The 18,155-nt window shown below is 48.5% G+C and overlaps 1 protein-coding gene across 4 annotated transcripts in view; it reads left to right on the top strand.

Annotated features, from left to right (window-relative positions):
• Nucleotides 1-18,155, top strand: part of LOC140395244 (procathepsin L-like) — a 77,112-nt gene that overhangs the window by 11,138 nt on the left and 47,819 nt on the right. For 3 of the 4 annotated variants that reach the window (XM_072482799.1, XM_072482797.1, XM_072482796.1), the window contains one exon: nucleotides 17,437-17,578. In XM_072482799.1, the coding sequence (XP_072338900.1) occupies nucleotides 17,447-17,578 (132 nt within the window). In that variant the 5' untranslated portion in view covers nucleotides 17,437-17,446. Of the gene's footprint in view, nucleotides 1-10,057; nucleotides 10,077-17,436; nucleotides 17,579-18,155 lie in introns of those variants that run through there. The other variant, XM_072482798.1, reaches the window with a different exon arrangement.

Here is an 18,155-nt window from a genome sequence, read left to right as displayed (position 1 = left end):
CACTACATAATGACCTCTGTCACCCGGGCGTCAGGTGGCTCTACCACTACATCAAGGGCCACAACCTACCCTTCTCAGTCGAGGAGGTCAAGGCCATGACTAGGGACTGCCAAGTCTGTGCGGAGTGCAAGCCGCAATTCTACAAGCCAGACAAGGCGCACCTAATCAAGGCCACCCGCCCCTTTGAACGTCTCAGCATTGACTTCAAAGGGCCCCTCCCCACCCACAACCGCAACACGTACTTCCTCAACGTCATCGACGAGTACTCGCGGTTCCCCTTCGCCATTCCCTGCCCCGACACGACCTCCGCCACCGTCATCAAAGCGTTGCACGACCTCTTCATGCTGTTCGGTTATCCCAATTACGTTCACAGTGACCGGGGCTCCTCCTTCATGAGCGAGGAGCTGCGTCGGTACCTGCTCGCCAGGGGCGTTGCCTCGAGCAGGACGACCAGCTACAACCCCCGGGGGAACGGACAGGTGGAGAGGGAGAACGCGACTGTTTGGAAGGCCGTGCTGCTAGCCCTCAAGTCCAAAGGCCTACCAGTCTCCCGTTGGCAGGAGGCCCTCCCGTCCGCACTCCACTCCATCCGGTCTCTTTTGTGTACTGCAACGAATGCTACCCCTCATGAGCGGATGTTTCTCTTCTCCAGGAGATCGGCATCCGTGACATCGCTTCCATCCTGGCTCCTGTCCCCGGGAGACGTCCTGCTCCGCAAGCACGTGCGGACCTCTAAGGCGGAGCCACTGGTGGAGAGAGTCCGTCTCCTCCACGCCAACCCACAGTACGCATACATAGCGTACCCCGACGGGCGTGAGGAGACCGTCTCCATCAAGGACCTGGCCCCCTCTGGGGCCCCTGCCGCCCTCGCCCCGCAACCTCCACCCCACTCCCTCTCTGCTCCCGTCGATCCCTCGGCCTGTTACTACTCCGTGCCAGCCGCTGTCACCCCGCAGTTTCGCCTCGAGCCAGCCGAAGCGGTGGGGGAAGTCATGCCGCCTCGCGAACCAGCACCACCGACCGCACAGATACCGCCGGACACTACCTCAGCGCCGCAGCTCCGACGTTCAAAGAGATCGACCAAACCCATCGTTCGTCTCGACCTTTGACGACACGGAACCTCCTGATGGACTCTGTTCACTGCTCCGAATTTTCACACCGGACTTCCTTCTAAACAAGGGGTGAATGTGGTGATACACCACTGTACCTCCCTACCATTGTACATAGTATATAATAGTTGTGCGTAACGTGGCCCTGTAATACTGTGTATTGTACTGTAACTCTGCAGAGGTTCGGTCACTGGTAGGTAACCCGACCTGGCCACGGAGAGCTCCGCCTTAGCCACTCCCCCGGGAGTCAGTATAAGAACCTCTTTTGGGACAGCCCCCATTCTTTCTGGGGTCGTCTGTGTCGGGTAAGCCTCCCTTGTAGTATATTAAAGCCTGAGTTAAAGTCTCACATGTCTTTGTGGTTCTTGACGCTTAGCGCATCAGGTGTCCAAGGTATCGCGCAGTCGGTGATGGCCGTGGCTGAGGTTCGAGGGAGAATGTCCACCTCGCTGGAGGATGTGGCCCAGTACCAGGCTGACCTTGATGAAGTTTTGCGGGACATGCCCTGCTCTCAGATGAGAATGACTGAGGCGATGTGGTGCTTGTCCCAGTCGCAGGTGAGCATCGACACGATGGTGCAGACCATGGGGAACTGTTAGGGCTGGCAGAGCTAGATGATGTAGGGACAGCCGGGGCTCGAACCAGCTGCCCCTCTGTCCCAAGATGAACCCCAGGAGGAGGTGGGGGGGGGGGGGCTGGCTGGTGGTACCATCGGGAGAGTGGGGAATTGTTATACACAATAAACACCCTTGTGCACAATCGGTATGATGCATCTTCCGCAATGTTGGCCGATCTCCGAACCCATGGCCCATCTCTTCAAACATCCCCCTTCCCCGTGGCACTCCCACCACCCTCCGGTCGTGGACATGCCCCTGGACAAAAACATTCGTAACAGCTTTTTAAAATGAGGATGTGGGTGAATAATTCAGTGTATGTACTTAACTGTTTAAGTGCTGATTGCAAACAATTCAGTCTGGCAGGCTTTCTTGAGTTTAAACACAAAAGGGGTGCATTTTTCTTGGGCTAAAACCCCGTCCAGGTAAAGATTCAAAATATTTATAAAGGTAAACAGGAATCCCATGACCCATGTACTCGCACTAGCTTCTAAAACCGACCAAGTTACAGGGTGGAGGAGATGGAATTGATTAGAATTGAAGGGAGTGGGGGAGGTTTAAGTTTGATTGGCAGAGTAATGAGAACCTGGGGGCAAATTCAGGGCAGGGAATGGGTGATGGAGGATTCGTGAGTGACTAAAGACAGAAGCAGCATAGGTTAAAAAGTGTACAGCACAGCAATCTGGCAGTGCTGATGGGCATATATGTAAATCCAAGGAGCATAAAAAGCCAATGAGCTGAGGGCACGGATAGACACCGGGCGGCTTGATATCATCACTATAATGGAAAGTTGGCTTAAGGAGGGACAAAGATGGCAACCCAACATCCCTGGATATAGAGTTTTCCAGCAGGATAGGGAGGGGGATTAAAAAAAGGTAGGAATGTAGCATTATTGGTTAAAGCATCAATTGCAGCTTTGAGGAGAGATTGGATAGGCTAGGTGTATTTTCCTTCGAGGAGAGGAGGGCTGCTGGGCGGCACAGTGGTTAGCATTGCTGCCTCACGGCACCGAGGACCCGGATTCGATCCCGGCCCCGGGTCACTGTCCGTGTGGAGTTTGCAAACTCTCCCAGTGTCTGTGTAGGTTTCGCCCCCACAACCCAAAAGATGTGCAGGGTAGGTGGATTGGCCACGCTAAATTGCCCCTGAATTGGAAAAAAATAATTGGGTACTCTAAATTTATAAAAAAGAAGAGAGGAGACTACGGGGTGACCTAACTGAGTCGTACAAAATTTATGAGATTATGAGGGGCCTAGATAGGATGGATAGGAAAGGCTTGATTCCCCTAGCTGCAGAGGTCAATTACCAGGGGGCAGAGATTTAAAGTGATTCATAGAAGGAATAGAGGGGACATGAGGAAAAAATCTTTCACCCAAGGGCGGTGGACATTGGAATTCACGGCCTAAATTGGTGGTTGAGGCAGACACCTTCAACTCATTTAAAAGGTACCTGGATCTGCACCCGACGTTCTATAACCTGCAAGGTCCGGATCAGGTGCTGGGAATTGGGATTATATCAAACAGCTAGTTTGTTTTATTTTTTCTCTTTGTTGGCCGACGCACACGATGGGCTGAATGGCCTCTTTCTGCATCATAATATTTCTTTGGTTCTAACATCAGGGAGAGAAATGGGGGGGAGAGGGGGAGATTTTCAGCCTGTTCTCGCCAGCAGGATCCTCTCGTCCCCCGATGTCGAACCCCCGTTGTGGGTTTCACAACGGGAAATCTCTTTGACAATGGTGGGACCAGGAGATCCCACCGCTGGCAACGGCGGGCTGCCTCCCGCCATCGAGAAACATGTTGCAGGGGATGCAGAAGAAGTTGCTTGTCTATTCTGCGGACTGCTTCTGGCCTGTTACAGTAACTAACAGACAAACGTATAATCATAGCTTTTCAGGTGTGGGGTTTTGGTCATGTGACAGCTGTTATTGGTATAGAGTATAGGGTGATCCACGTTGATGAAGGAGCTTTGATCTCTCATTGTCAAAGTTATCAAGATACCGTCAAACCACCCTCCTTGTATAATGAGTTTTGCTCGTCCTTCATTGTTCCAGGTACTTTCTGGCATCTAGAAAGTCTAATGAACCATTGTCATTATGCTTTGTAGATAGTTTAGGCAATGGCAGGTGTGAAGTTCATCAGAGGACCTTCCTATGAGCCACCTTGCCTGGAAAATCCGCATTCAGAGGATTCTAGACTTGGCCAATTAGTAGGTCAGGTGACCTGTGCAGCCATTTAAAGTGAGTGTCTTTGCATGACAAAAGTCCTGACCAGCTGATGAAATTAAAGGTGAATATTCCACATCACACCCGTCACATCATTGTAACAACAAGAAACGCAGCCACCAATTTGTGCACAAAGCTCCCAGAAATAGCAATGTGATAATGACTGAATATGTTTTAGTGATGTTGATTGAGGGATAAATATATCCAGGACTTCATGGGTAACTCTTCTTAGAGCCATATAGAGTCATTTATATCCATCTAAGAGAGCATCAGATTTACATCTCAGTTGGAAAACGACACTTCCAACAGCAGCACTACTTTGGTTCTGCGCTGTAGGCTTGATTTTTTGTAACTCAGTTCCACATAAGGACTGGGAGTTTTGGCAGGAGGCTCCTGAAACCTGTAATTTCTCTCCTGAATGCTGCGTCAAGCAGCCCAGGACATCAATAATGACCATTTCTCATGGAAGTGGCAATTATCCTGCCCTACAACATCACGGTCTCCTACCCAGGGAACCACGGCGGCAGAGTTGCGATCAGCTGGTGAACAGTCAGGAGAGGGTCATGAATCTGGGACCGGAGGCTGGAAATGGCTGAGGAATCAGGGTGGTGTCAGCGAAGGGGAACTGGGGAATAGAGGCGTGGGGAAAGAAATGCAGAGTGGGGAATGGCTGCTCAGGAGGATGGGGGAATCGGGGGACAGGAGGTTGCGAGGGTGATGGGAATGGAGGCGAGGGCTCAAGCAGAGCAAGGAGAGGAGCAACAATGGGGTGAGATGAGGGCAGTGGCATTTTCCACATGAATGTGAATGGGAACAACACTTCTATTTGTTGCTGGGCGTGGCTGGCTCGGCCAACGTTTATTGCCCCATCCCTAATTGCCCTTCAGAAAGTGATGTTGAGTCGCCGCCTTGAACACCCCCCCCCCCCCCCCCTCCCCGCCCTTCAGAAAGTGATGTTGAGTCGCCGCCTTGACCCCCCCCCAAGTTTCAACGCAGATTGGGCAAATGTAGAAACACAAATTGGGAAGAAGAGACCCACTTCCTGCTCCATCAGCCCAATCCCCAACCAAACCTCCCATCCTGTTAGCTGACATTGTTAGTGGTAATTCTCTCTCCTAAGTGTTGTCCCTCTCTCAAAACTGTTGTCGTCACCCCTGTCTTCAAAAAAAAAACCTAGAGTCACCATCCTTGCAAACTATCATACCATCTCCAACCTCCAACCTCCCAGAATATGCTGTTGCCTCCCAAATCCATGCCCATCTTTCCTGGGACTCTTTATTTGAATCCCTCCAATCGGGTTTCCACTTCTACCACGGTATAGAAGTGGCGCCTCTCCATGTCGCAAATGACATTCAATAGGACCTTGACAAAAGTCAACTTTCATTTTTTTGACAACAGGGAATGATTTCAGATATCTACAGGTGCGGGACTTTCTGCGCAGGCAGGTACCATCCCTCCCACTCCTGCCACGAAGAGGGATTCAAGATAGGGTAGTGTCTAGGGGATGGGTGGGAGAGGGGAGCATCTCGGACATCTACAAAGAATTAATGAGGGCGGAGGAGACGCATACAGAGGAGCTGAAGCGTCAGTCGGAGGAGGAAACGGGGTGAGATGGAGGACGGCCTATGGGCGGAGGCGCTGAGCAGGGTCAACGTGACCGCTACATGCGCAAGGCTCGGCTTGATCCAGTTTAAGGTGGTGCACCGGGCGCACATGACAACGGTCCGGATGAGTAGATTTGGGGTGGAAGACAAGTGTGTCAGGTGTGCAGGTGGACCAGCGAACCATGCCCAAAACTTAGGGGATATTGGCAGGGGTTCGCGGATGTCATGTCCAGGGTATTGAAGATAAGGGTGCAAATGAGTCCAGGGGTAGCGATCTTTGGGGTGCTGGAGGACCTGGGTGTTCAGGAGGAGGGAGAGGCAGATGTTCTGGCCATTTCCTCCTTGGTAGCTCAGCGACGGATACTACTGGCTTGGAGGGAGTCTAGGCCTCCGAAGTCAGAGGCCTGGTTAACCGACATGGCGAGCTTTCTCGGCCTGGAAAACATGAAGTTCGCCTTGAGAGGGTCGCTGTCAGGGTTCGCCAGGAGGTGGCAACCATTCATTGACTTCTTCGCGGGGAATTAATCATCAGCAGTGGGGGGGGAAGGGCTAGGGTAGGAGAGTAGGGGGTTAAATAGGCGGGCCTTGGAGGGACGGATGTCAGCGGTTGCTTTTTGATTACTGTTCTTTGTACTCTATTGTTTTTGTACTGTGGTTGTTTGTTGTGCCATAAATACCTCATTAAAAATTGTTTGTTTAAAAAAAAAAACTTTCATTTTTTGTCCTTCTGAACCTGACGCAGCAGAGGATCGGTATTATTAATATTGATCGGAAATGGGGGATGGAGTGAAGTGCGGGAGGAGTTATTTTCATTGTTGTTAACATTTAATTTATCATGAATAAAATGGTCTGCAGTTAGAAACTCTTTTGTTTTGATAAATTTCACATGGAACTTATAATGGAAGTAGTTTAGTTTGTGGACCCCAGTTTCAGACCCACTAAGACACTCAACTAAAGCAAATTGAATAACTTTTGGACAATGCCATGTGATCCAATCCCATGTAATTAAGCATGATGAGTGGTGTCACATGATCAAAATGCTATGTGATCAACTCCACATGATCAACCATCCAGGAAGATCTAAAACCAGAGGTAGCAAACCTACCCAGCAACCCCTCAGTTAAGGGCAGTTATGGGTCTGGCAATCAATGCCCTCAAGTCAAAATATAATTTTAAAAAGAGTTTAAAGTTGTGGTGAGCCACGTATGGCTATGTAAGGCTGTTGTATATCTGTTCACTATTGTTCTACTGTTCTAGTACTATCATTATCTCCACTGTTGTATATACTTGCTGTTATTGCTATTCTGTTATTGGCTGTTGCTGTTGTACTGTTGGAATGTTGTTATTGGTGCTGCTGTTGGCTCTGCCAGTGGCTCCCCCCTCTGAGGAGGTATAAAGCCCGTCGATCGGGGGCAGTCTTGCACTGCGGGAGGAGCTACAGGTTGGCACACTTTTAGTCTATCAAAGCATCGGTTCACTACTACTCAGCGTCTCGACTGAATTGATGTCCATCAAAAGTCCAGTGCTGCCTAAAGGAATGTGCAACTTCTTAATGTTTGACCTTTGAATTCTTGAATCAAATCCAAAAAAGGTGCAAAGCATATTTATTGTTAAAAATAATTAACTTTAAACCCTCATGTATTTGATAAAATGAAGACTCTGAACAGGAAACTTGATGCTGGTAAAGGGGATCAAATTAGTAGTTATGTTATTTGTGAATGAAAATGAGTTTAGAAAAACAATTAAATTATTTCCACAAAAAATAATTATGAAGATTAAATAAAATAAGACCAAAATTCAAGATGAGGGCTGTAATTTTCTGGCTGTTCTCTCTGGCGGGTTTTTCCGGTCTGCCAACGACACACCCCCATCGCCAATTTCCTGGCGGCAAGGGTGCATCCAACAGGAAGCCCCATTGACAATGGTGGGTCCAGAAGATCACACTGCCGGCCAGTGGTGTGTCACCACCTGGCAGGTTGCATGGAATATCCCGCCCGAGATGAAGCATAATGGATGGAATTTTCCCAAAATTTGGATCAGTACGTTTCGACTTGAAAACCGATGTGAATCCTGCCACTCTTGGGGGCGGTCTGGATCGGATCTGGGCTGCAACTTTTAGGCACTTGTGTGAATGGTCTGATTTGCCCATCCCGGAGGCTATCTGAGAAGTTCAATCAAGGGGGCACTACATTTAAATGGTTCCACAGCACTCGCGCACAGTCAAACTAGGAGGATGGCAGCCAAGAAGCCAGCTTGATTCACCGAGGGGGGGCCCCACATAAGAATGTTGGATGCCGTAGAGGAGAGCAGGGTAACTATCTGCCCTCAGGCTGGCAGGAGACCCTCCAGTAACGCCTTGAATCCCACTTGGGCCACACTGGGGAGCGCCATCCTTCACAAGAGGACAGGGGTGCAATGCCGGAAAAATATAAAAGACTTAATTCGGTCTTCCAGGTAAGTTCCTGTCTCATCTCACCACTCTCCATTTCAGCCACCCCTCCTCATGCCACTTGGACCCCACATGCTGCCACCTAGAAGGGTCCTGCCACCTGACCTCCCACAATCTTCCTCAAACCCCCAGGTACTCCCTTCCTCACAACTCATCCCTGCTCACATGCAGTGACCAACACGTGCCAGTTTTCATCGCCATCTGATCTGAGGTGGCCAGCTCACATTGCCCCATTTGTCTCCCTGATGGATAGGCTCACTCATGACTTCAGCAAGCGAAGACGGGTGGTGGAATGGCAGAGCTGAGAATCCTGACTCCATTTGATGAGAGTGCCTTGAGCTTGCAGAGGAGGAGCAAGAGTGGGCCTGTGTGGAGAACGGGATGGGCCTGCGAGAGAAAAGTAAGGAGCCTCTGTACTTTTATCCAACCACCCAAACTCCCATGAGTTCTGTGTGTCCCAGACCTTTGCCCTTGCCATGTGCCATTGTCCCATTCCTTGCAACCGAGCAGGCTGGCCCGGCAACCAGCAGGGTTCCACTGCCAGCCCTCGACACGATCTCTGAGGAGGTGTCAGGGAAAGACACACAAGGGGCGAAATTCTCCGGTATCGGCGCGATGACCGGTGCCCAAAACGGCGCAAATCAGTCGGGCATCGCGCCGCCCCAAAGGTGCGGAATCCTCCGCATCTTGGGGGGCCGAGCCCCAACCTTAAGGGCTAGGCCCGCGCCGGACTAATTTCCGCCCCGCCAGCCGGCGGAAAAGGCCTTTGGTGCCCCGCCAGCTGGCGCGGAAATGACATCTCCGGGCGGCGCATGCACGGGAGCGTTAGCGGCCACTCACGGCAACCCAGCGCATGCGCTGTGGAGGGAGTCTCTTCCGCCTCCGCCATGGTGGAGACCGTGGTGAAGGAGGAAGGAAAAGAGTGCCCCCACGGAACAGGCCCGCCCGTGGATCGGTGGGCCCTGATCGCGGTCCAGGCCACCATGGGGGCACCCCCCGGGGCCAGATCGCCCCACGCTCCCCTCCCCCAGGACCCCGGAGCCCGCCCGCACCGCCTTGTCCCGCCGGTAAGGTAGGTGGTTTCATCTACGCCGGGACAGGCATTCTAGCAGCGGGACTTCGGCCCACCCGGTGCCGGAGAATTCGGCAACCGGCGGGGGCGGGATTCACGCCAGCCCCCCGGCGATTCTCTGACCCGGCGGTGTGTCGGAGAATCTCGCCCCAGGTGCGTCACGGCTATCATCCACATCATCCACCAAAGCAGAGATCAGTTTAAGGTCCGCTGGAATCCAGGACTCAGCTGTTCCCCTGCCAGGTGCCGCATCTCTGGATTTTTCTGCCCTTCAGTTCCTTGAGATAGAAAGGCAGAGCTGGGAATATCAGGAAGGGATGTCAGTGACACTCCTGGGATTGCAAGACCGACTGGAGGAGTTCCAAAACTTTCTGTCGAAAGAGATCATGCCAGAATGCGAGGCACCAGGCCAACACTGCAAGGGTGGTAGCTGCAGTGGAAAGCCTGGGGCTCGAAGTCAGATCCACGTGGGGGATGTGCAAGGCATGGCTCAGTCTCTGAACATTGGCTGAGGACTTCAACTGCATGATGCAGATACTGTTGGGCATCCAGAAGTGCCAGAGGGGCTTCTGGATTTCACTCCACTGAGTGACACAGGGGCCCACAAGCACCCAGAGGGAGGAGGATCCGCTGATGCAAAGCCTGGGGCCTTCAACCCAGGAGACCCTGTGATTGCCCAGTCAATCTGACTCCCCTTTTCCAGAGACTGATGCAGAGCAGACAGAATGGCCCATGGCAAGTGGGGTGGCTAAATCCCACCCATAATTAACTTTGGACCTGAAAGAACTGATCCAAACATTTGGACCCAAAGTTGGAAATTAAAGTCTTTAAGTTGCTTTATATTTATAGTGGCAGCTTCTGGGGAGTAGCCCTCCAGCATTCTGGAAACTGCTGTTCCATTTAAACATTTACCTGCCCTTTTACCCACATGGCACAGAGTTGGCAAATCCAGTGCAACTTCTAAAACCCATGAGAAAAGGGGCCTCTGTCGAGTTCTGGATGAGGTGAGTGTGGGACTCAATGCAGTAAGTGGTGGAGAGACAATGTTGAATTTACCAGCATTTGAGCCAGGATTAGTATTTCCCGTAACCTGATGAGGTGTTTGAGAATTAAACTGGAATTGTGACCTATATTTTGAAACGTAAACTCGTGACAAAAATAACTCCTGACACGCATAGTCGAAGAGAATGCAAAAATGAGTACATTTTGAAACCTATGTTTTTAAAACTGCGGCTAAAATATTTGGGAACAAGCAACGAGACAAAGCAGTACTAACTTCCCTAGATGAAACACGAGATCTAGTGACTGAAATAACTTGTGGTGCTGACTGAGAAGAAATTCCAGTTACTTCCTTTCCAATGTGTTTCCAATCAAAGTTACTTCAACTCAACTGAGTCAACTGTTTCTGTGAAATATGTTTCATCCTTTAAAGGGCAATAATTTTTGGGACAGATTGTTCATTGCACACATTTTTATGAAGACTTTGCTCCTTTAACTATGGAGGGATATGAGCCATCGACTCTTGAGATAGCTTAGTAACAATTTAATCAAATACATTATGCAAGGCATTTCGCTTTTAGCGGAAGAGGAAGTTAAGCAATTGCATAGAATCATAGAACTATACAGCTCCCAATGAAGCTGTTTAGCCCATTGTTTCCCTGCTGACTCTGTAATAGTCATCCATTTAGTCCCACTCTGCTCTTTACTCACAACCCAGCATTTCTTCATGTATTTATCCAATTCACTTTTGAAAGTTATTATTGAATCTATCTACACCACCTTCTTAGGCATTGCATCTCAAACTCTGCCAACTCATTGCATCAAAAATGTTTCTGCAAGGGGTGGCACTGTGGCGCAGTGGTTAGCACTGCTGCCTCACGGCACCAAAGACTTGGGTCCAATCCTGGCCCCGGGTCACTGTCTGCGTGGAGTTTGCACATTCTTCTGTGTCTGTGTCTGTCTCACACCCACAAACCAAAAACATGTATTGGGAAGGTGAATTGACCATGCTAAATTGCCCCTTCATTCGAAAACAGAATTGTGTACTCTAAATTTAAAAATAATGTTTCTGCATGTCGCTTCTCGTTCTTTTGCCCATCACCTTGACTCTGTGCCCTCTTGTTACCACTGATAACAGTTTCTCCTTATTTGCTTCAATCAAAATTCTTCATTAATCTCCCCTTAACCTTCTCTAGTCAAAGGAGATTTGGGCGGGATATTCCGTCCAGCGATACTGGAATCGTGAAGCGTGATTGGGCGAAGAATCGCGTGTCAGAAGAAAATCAAGGCCGGCACCGGCAATGCAACGAAATGCCAAGTTCTGGCGCCTCGACGTTGCAAATTATACAGTAAACTCGTGGCATATCATTAACAGGCCCGACATGGCAATCCCCCCCCCCCCTTCCCGGTGCTCTGCCTCCACCAGGAGGAATTACCAATGGCAAGGTTCACTTGTTGTATTCAAAATTGAGAAACAGGTGCTGTGGTGTTGAGGGAGAGAGATGGGGTATGAAAAGTGCCCAAGGTTGCCACAGTGGCTGACAGTTGTGCTGCTGGCTGGGAGGTCTTCTGCTAGTGGGGGCAGGGGGAAGCTGACGACAAGGCACTGTTGCTGACTGCAAGGCAGCCATGCGGCATAGTACTCCGCTGACTGACAACTGTAAACTTAACGCCACTGGTCGAATGGGTCCCTCCCCAGGCCACCCCGCTAGGTACCCCGTGGTCCCAGCCAACCTATCAATGGGATGGATGTGCTCCAGCTCAACTAGTGCCATCTTCTGGGCTGGGCTGAGGATGTGTGGGGAATGGAGTGCCTATATGCAGGTGCTGCTTGTCAGGCTCTCGAGTGCCAATCCTGACCCCAGTAAATCACACAACAGCGTTTGTTGGAATTGCAGTAATTCCACATGGTGCCAGTGCTCGCCCATTAGGACGTCCTTAATCGCTCCAGGACTGGCACCGCTTTCAGGCCCATAGAACTCGCGTGATTCTGTCCTGGCATGAGCACTTTAGTCTCTGAAACGGAAAATTCTGGCCCTTGTATTTGAACTTTGAAAGGTGAGTTCAAAAAGATTGTTTGCCTGTTTATTGAAAAAACAAATTTAAAGTATCCAATTCTTTTTTTTCCAATTAAGGAGCAATTTAGTGTGGCCAATCCACCTACCCTGCCCATCTTTGGGTTGTGTGGGTGAGACTCACGCAGACATGGGGAGAATGTGCAAACTCCACATGGATAGTGACCCTGGCTGGGATCAAACCCGGGTTCTCGGCGCCGTGAGGCTACAGTGCTAACCACTGCACCATCGTGCCGCCCAATTCCCTTGGCTTTTTGCATTTGTTGAACGTGAATGGTTAGGCTTAGGATATATCAGTATTTAGCTGGACCTTGCTAGACCGGGATCTCTCATGATCGATTTATTCGCCAACTAACAGAGACAGCTTTTGCCAAAACTCCAGGACGGCACAGTTCCCAAATGGGACAAACCAGCAAATAGGACTGAGCTTTGCTTGACTGAGTCCCTTGATTTAATTCCGCAGTGCCCGGTTCTGTGGTGACTCTCTCATGCCCAATGTTACCCCATGAGCCCAGGTGAAAAACATAGGCAACATAAATCTCTGACTGTTCCCTGATTGGGTGTCGCTAGCATACTTGTGTGCAATAGTAGATAGTAAATAGGAACATGAGTAGGCATTCAGTCTATCGAGCCTGCTCCACCATTCAGAGAGATCATGGCTAATCATTTACCTGTATGCCATTTTCCCCACATCTCCATTTTTCTTGATGTCATTGGCGTCCAGAAATTAATCGATTTCTGTTTTGAATACGCTCAACGATTGAGCTTTCCCAGCCCTCTTGGGTAGAGAATTCCAAAGATTCACCACCTTCGGAGTGGAAAAATTCCTCCTCATCGCAGTCTTGCTCCTTAGTCTGAGACTAGGTCCCCTGGTCTTAGACACACTAGCCAGGGGAAACATCCTTCCACATTTATCCTGTCTCACACCTGTAAGAATTTTGTACGTTTCAATGAGATTACCTCTCATCCTTTGATACTCTGGAGAATATAGATCCGGTTTCCTCATTCTCTTCCCCCTCGAGCTGTTTTGGGGGGGGGGGGGGCAGGGGGGAGCGGTGGGGGAGGGGGGGGGGAGAGGTCTCGGGGACGTCAATCCAGTTTCAAAAATAATTCACGGGACACAGAGTAAAGAAACAGTCAGTAATCCTACTTCAGGTGCAGCAGGTAATGGCAAAACTGTAAGAAGTTTATTGATTAAACCAGAAGAGAGAAATAATAAACGGGTGAATAAAAATGCACAGTGTAAGGAATAAATTAAATGCCCTGCAGGCACAAATTGAAATTGGAGATTATGATATAGTAACCATTGCTGAGGCATGACTGCGGGATGGTCAGGTGAGGGGTGTACAGGATGGATAATGAAAATTACAAGTTGCGGTGGGGTGATCATTAGAAACAGAATCTGGTGAGGGAGGATATAACGAAGGGAAAACACCCAGTGGAGACCTTGTGGGTGGAACTGAGGAACAGTAACAGATCTAAAACTGTAATGGGTGTTGTGTATAGACCCCTTGGTAGAAGCACGGAAGTGCTAGATCGTATAAATTCAGAAATTAGGCCAGTGTACCACAAAGGCAAAGTAGTACTACTGGAGGATTTTAATGTTCACATAGACTGGGAGAGGCAGTCAAGCACCTGTCAGAAAGGTGGTGAATTTCTGCTGTGTGTCAGGGATCATTTCCTACAGTAATGTGTCCCGGATGTAACAAGGGGACAAGCAATACTGGGTTTAGTAATGAGTAATGAGCCGGATTTAATTAGTAACCTAATTGTGTGAACATTTACCAAATAGTGATCACAACATGATCGAGTTCAATGTAATGTTTGAAAGTGAAATCAGCGATTGGAATTTTAGATTTAGTTAATTCCGACTTTAATGAGATGAGACAGAGACTGTCGACAGTAAACTTGATAAATCTGCTAATGAGTAAAACAACTGAAGAACAGTGGAAGTTGTATAAAGAAACATTTAATGCAGTACAGAACCAGTTTGTACCCCTGAGAGGGAAAAGCTCATCTTCACAGAAAAAAACAGCCATGGACAAGAGATGAGGGACAGCATAAAACTAAAAGAAAGGGCTTACAAAAATGCAAAGCGCAGCACAGTTCCTACTGAATGGGATAGATCCAAAGGCCAGCAAAGGGCCACAAGGCAGCTTATAAGAGCTCTTAAAATGGGTTGTGAAAGGAAGCTTGAAAGGGGCATCAAAATAAATCAGAAGAAGTTTTATAGTTACATAAGGGCAAGTGGGTTGTCAGGAGCAAAGTTGACTCGCTAAAGACTGCAAGTGGGGATATTGTCTGTGACTACAGGGAAATGGCAGACATGTTAAATAATTATTTTGCCTCCCTATTTACAGTAGAAAAGGAGGATGGGTTGCCTGAAAATCCGAGGACATTAATAGTGGATCAGGGACAGGGACTGAATAAAATTACTTAAGCAAAACATTGATAATGAGGAAACTAATGGAACTACAGAGTGACTAATCCCCAGCTCGTGATGATTTCATTCCGAGGATGTTAAAGAAAGTAGGGGAGGACATTGTAGATGCCCTAACTATAATCTTCCGAAGTTCCTTAGATTCCGGAGCCATTCTTCTGGATTGAAAAATTGCTCATGTTAAGAAGGTCAAAAGAGAAAAACTAGCAAATTACAGAGCAGTTAGCCTAACATCTGTGGTGGAGAAATTGTTGGAGTTTAGAATCAAGGATAGGGTAACTGAACACCTCAAAATATTTTGCCAGCAGGATTCATAACAGATAGGTCATGCCTGACAAACCTCTTGAATTTTTTGGAGAGGTGACAAAGGTAATGGACAGGGGATGTTTTTATGAAATTCCAGGAGGCATTTGATAAAGTCCCACATAAAAGATTGTTAACTAAGATAGAAGCTCATAGAATTGGGGGCAAATTACTGACATGACATGGAGATGTCAGAGGTAGGTTCTTTGCACAGAGGGGCTGGTTTAGCACAGGGCTAAATCGCTGGCTTTGAAAGCAGACCAAGGCAGGCCAGCAGCACGGTTCAATTCCCGTAACAGCCTCCCCGAACAGGCGCCGGAATGTGGTGACTAAGGGCTTTTCACAGTAACTTCATTTGAAGCCTACTTGTGACAATAAGCGATTTTCATTTCATTTTCATTCACATGCCTGGGAAATTGTCTGAGTGGCAGGTGACAAAAAGTAGGGATTTTGGGTAGATACTCAAATTGGCAGGATGTGGCTAGTGGTGTCCCACAGGGATCTGTTTTAGGGCCTCAATGGTTCACATTATTCATTCATCACTTGGATAATGACATTGAAAGGTATATATCCAAATTTGCTGATGACCCAAAGTTGGTGGCATTGTAGATTGTTTAGGGGGCAGCACGGTAGCACCGTGGCTTCACAGCGCCAGGGTCCCAGGCTCGATTCCCCGATGCGTCACTGTCTATGCGGAGTCTGCACGTTTTCTCCGTGTCTGCGTGGGTTTCCTCTGGGTGCTCCGGTTTCCTCCCACGGTCCAAAGTTGTGCAGGTTAGGTGGATTGGCCTTTGTTTCCAAAAAGGTTAGGAGGGGTTATTGGGTTATGGGGATAGGGTGGAAGTGAGGGCATAAGTGGGTCGGTGCAGACCCGATGGGCCGACTGGCCTCCTTCTGCACTGTATGTTCCAGATAACAGCATAAAATTACAAATTAGATTTGGTGAATGGGCAAAACTGTGGCAGATGGATTTCTGTGAAAGAAAATGTGAGATTATCCATTTCCGACCAAAAACGGATAGATCAGGGTACTTGCCAGATGGTATGAAGCGAAATACAGTGGATGTCCAGAGAGACCTGAGGGTTGAGGTGCATAGATCTTTACAATGCCACAAACAAATGCAGAAAATAATCACGGCTAATGGAATGCTGACCTTTAGATCTAGAGGACTGGAGTATAAGGCCACAGGTGTTATGCTATAGCTTTACAAAAACACTGGTTAGACCCCCTTTGGAGTACAGTGAGCATATCAGAGAACCACACCTCAGGAAGGCTTTTTTTGGCCTTGGAGGGAGTGCAACCTAGGTTTACAAGAATTAGACCTGGACTTCAGGGGTTAAGTTATGAGGAGAGATTATACAAATTAGGCCTAGTTTAGATGGTCAAGGGTGAGTGATTGAAGTCTTCAAGATATTAACTGGAAAAGACAGGGGGTGGGATTCTCCGTTTTGCCGGCGCCCAGGGGTTTCCCGACGGCGTGGGGCTGCCCCACAATGGGAAACCCCATTGACTGGCCGGCGTAACGGAGAAATCCGCCGGCGGGTCGAGGCTGAAAAGTGGCGGGGCGGAGAATCCAGCCCCGGGTAGATAAAGATAAACTGTTTCCACTAATTTGAGATTCTGGAACTAGGGGGCATAGTCTAAAAATTAAGGCCAGACTATTCAGGAGAGATGTTAGGAAGCACTTCTACACACAGAATGGTAGAGGTTTGGAGCTCTCTTCCACAAATGGCAATTGATGCTTTATCAGTTGTTAATATTAAATCAGAGATATGTAAATCTTTGTTAAGCAAAGGTATTAAGGAATATGGTCCAAAGGCAGGTATATGGAATTAGGCTATCGATCAGCCATGATCTCATTGAATGGCGGGACAGGCTCGAGGGTCTGAATGGCCTACTCATGTTACTATGTTAATGGCAGAATGAAGGACAATGGAAGGTGCTGATAGTGACATAAAGGGAAGATTGCAGAATGTGTTACTGGGTGAGCAAAAGTCACTGCTCAGTTCACCGATTACCACGTAATGCCTATTGCCCCACCCCCTCCCTCCTATTTTGCACACCACTTGGAGGAAGCACTGAGGGTGGCAAGGGCACAGAACGTACTCTGGGTGATGGACTTCAATGTTGCGGCAGGTGGTGAAGAAACCAATGGGGGAAAAAAATACTTGAGCTCTTCCTTGCCAACCTGCCTGCAGCAGATGCACCTGTCCAGGACAGTATTGGTAGGAGTGATCACCGCACAGTCCTTATGGCGGCAAAGTCTCGTCTTCACATTAAAAAAATTATAGTTTTAATTTTTAATTTAAGAAATGACCAAAACTTTTATTCTACTCCAAAGTCTCTTCAAAGCCCTGTACAATTACAGCAAAACTTCTTTGTTCTTCTACTCCAATGCCATTGCAATAAAGACCTTCCTCATTGATTACTAACAGCAGGACAATGTTTGTGAGCGAACAGCTGCTCAGTTGGTGTGCTGTTCATGCTGGAATGATAAAACTTGTAACAAGCAGAAGAAGTCATTTCTGATGTCTTTTTGTTTTTCAGGTAAGCCATCATGAACGTCCTCCTATTTCTCGGGAGTTTCCAGATCATGGTTCTGACCGTCACTACCTCATCATTGTTTGATCCACTGCTGACTGAAGGCTGGGAGAACTGGAAGATGCTTCACCAGAAGCAGTACACCGAGGTGAGGGAACAAAATAGCAAACTGCCTGAGGATGGATGAGGACGCAACAGTTCTGTAGATTATTAGTTAATTTAAAAGTGTTAAACAGAGCTTGAATTTATGTAGCACTTTTCTCAGTCTCGGTATAGAGCTGTTTTCATAGAATTTACAGTGCAGAAGGAGGCCATTCGGCCCATCGGGTCTGCACCGGCTCTTGGAACGAGCACCCTACCCAAGGTCAACACCACCACCCTATCCCCATAACCCAGTAACCCCACCCAACACTAAGGGCAATTTTGGACACTAAGGGCAATTTAGCATGGCCAATCCACCTAACCTGCACATCTTTGGACTGTGGGAGGAAACCGGAGCACCCGGAGGAAACCCACGCACACACGGGGTGGATGTACAGACTCCGCACAGACAGTGACCCAAGCCGGAATCGAACCTGGGACCCTGGAGCTGTGAAGCAATTGTGCTATCCACAAGGCTACCGTGCTGCCCCAAGCATCTCTCAAAATGCTTTTTTTAAAATATAAATTTAGAGTACCCAATTCATTTGTTTTCCAATTAAGGGGTAATTTAGCATGGCCAATTC

This window comes from Scyliorhinus torazame, chromosome 18 (genome assembly GCF_047496885.1).
Source record: "Scyliorhinus torazame isolate Kashiwa2021f chromosome 18, sScyTor2.1, whole genome shotgun sequence".
Classification (NCBI taxonomy): domain Eukaryota; kingdom Metazoa; phylum Chordata; class Chondrichthyes; order Carcharhiniformes; family Scyliorhinidae; genus Scyliorhinus; species Scyliorhinus torazame.
This window is presented reverse-complemented; position numbering and strand designations above follow the sequence as displayed.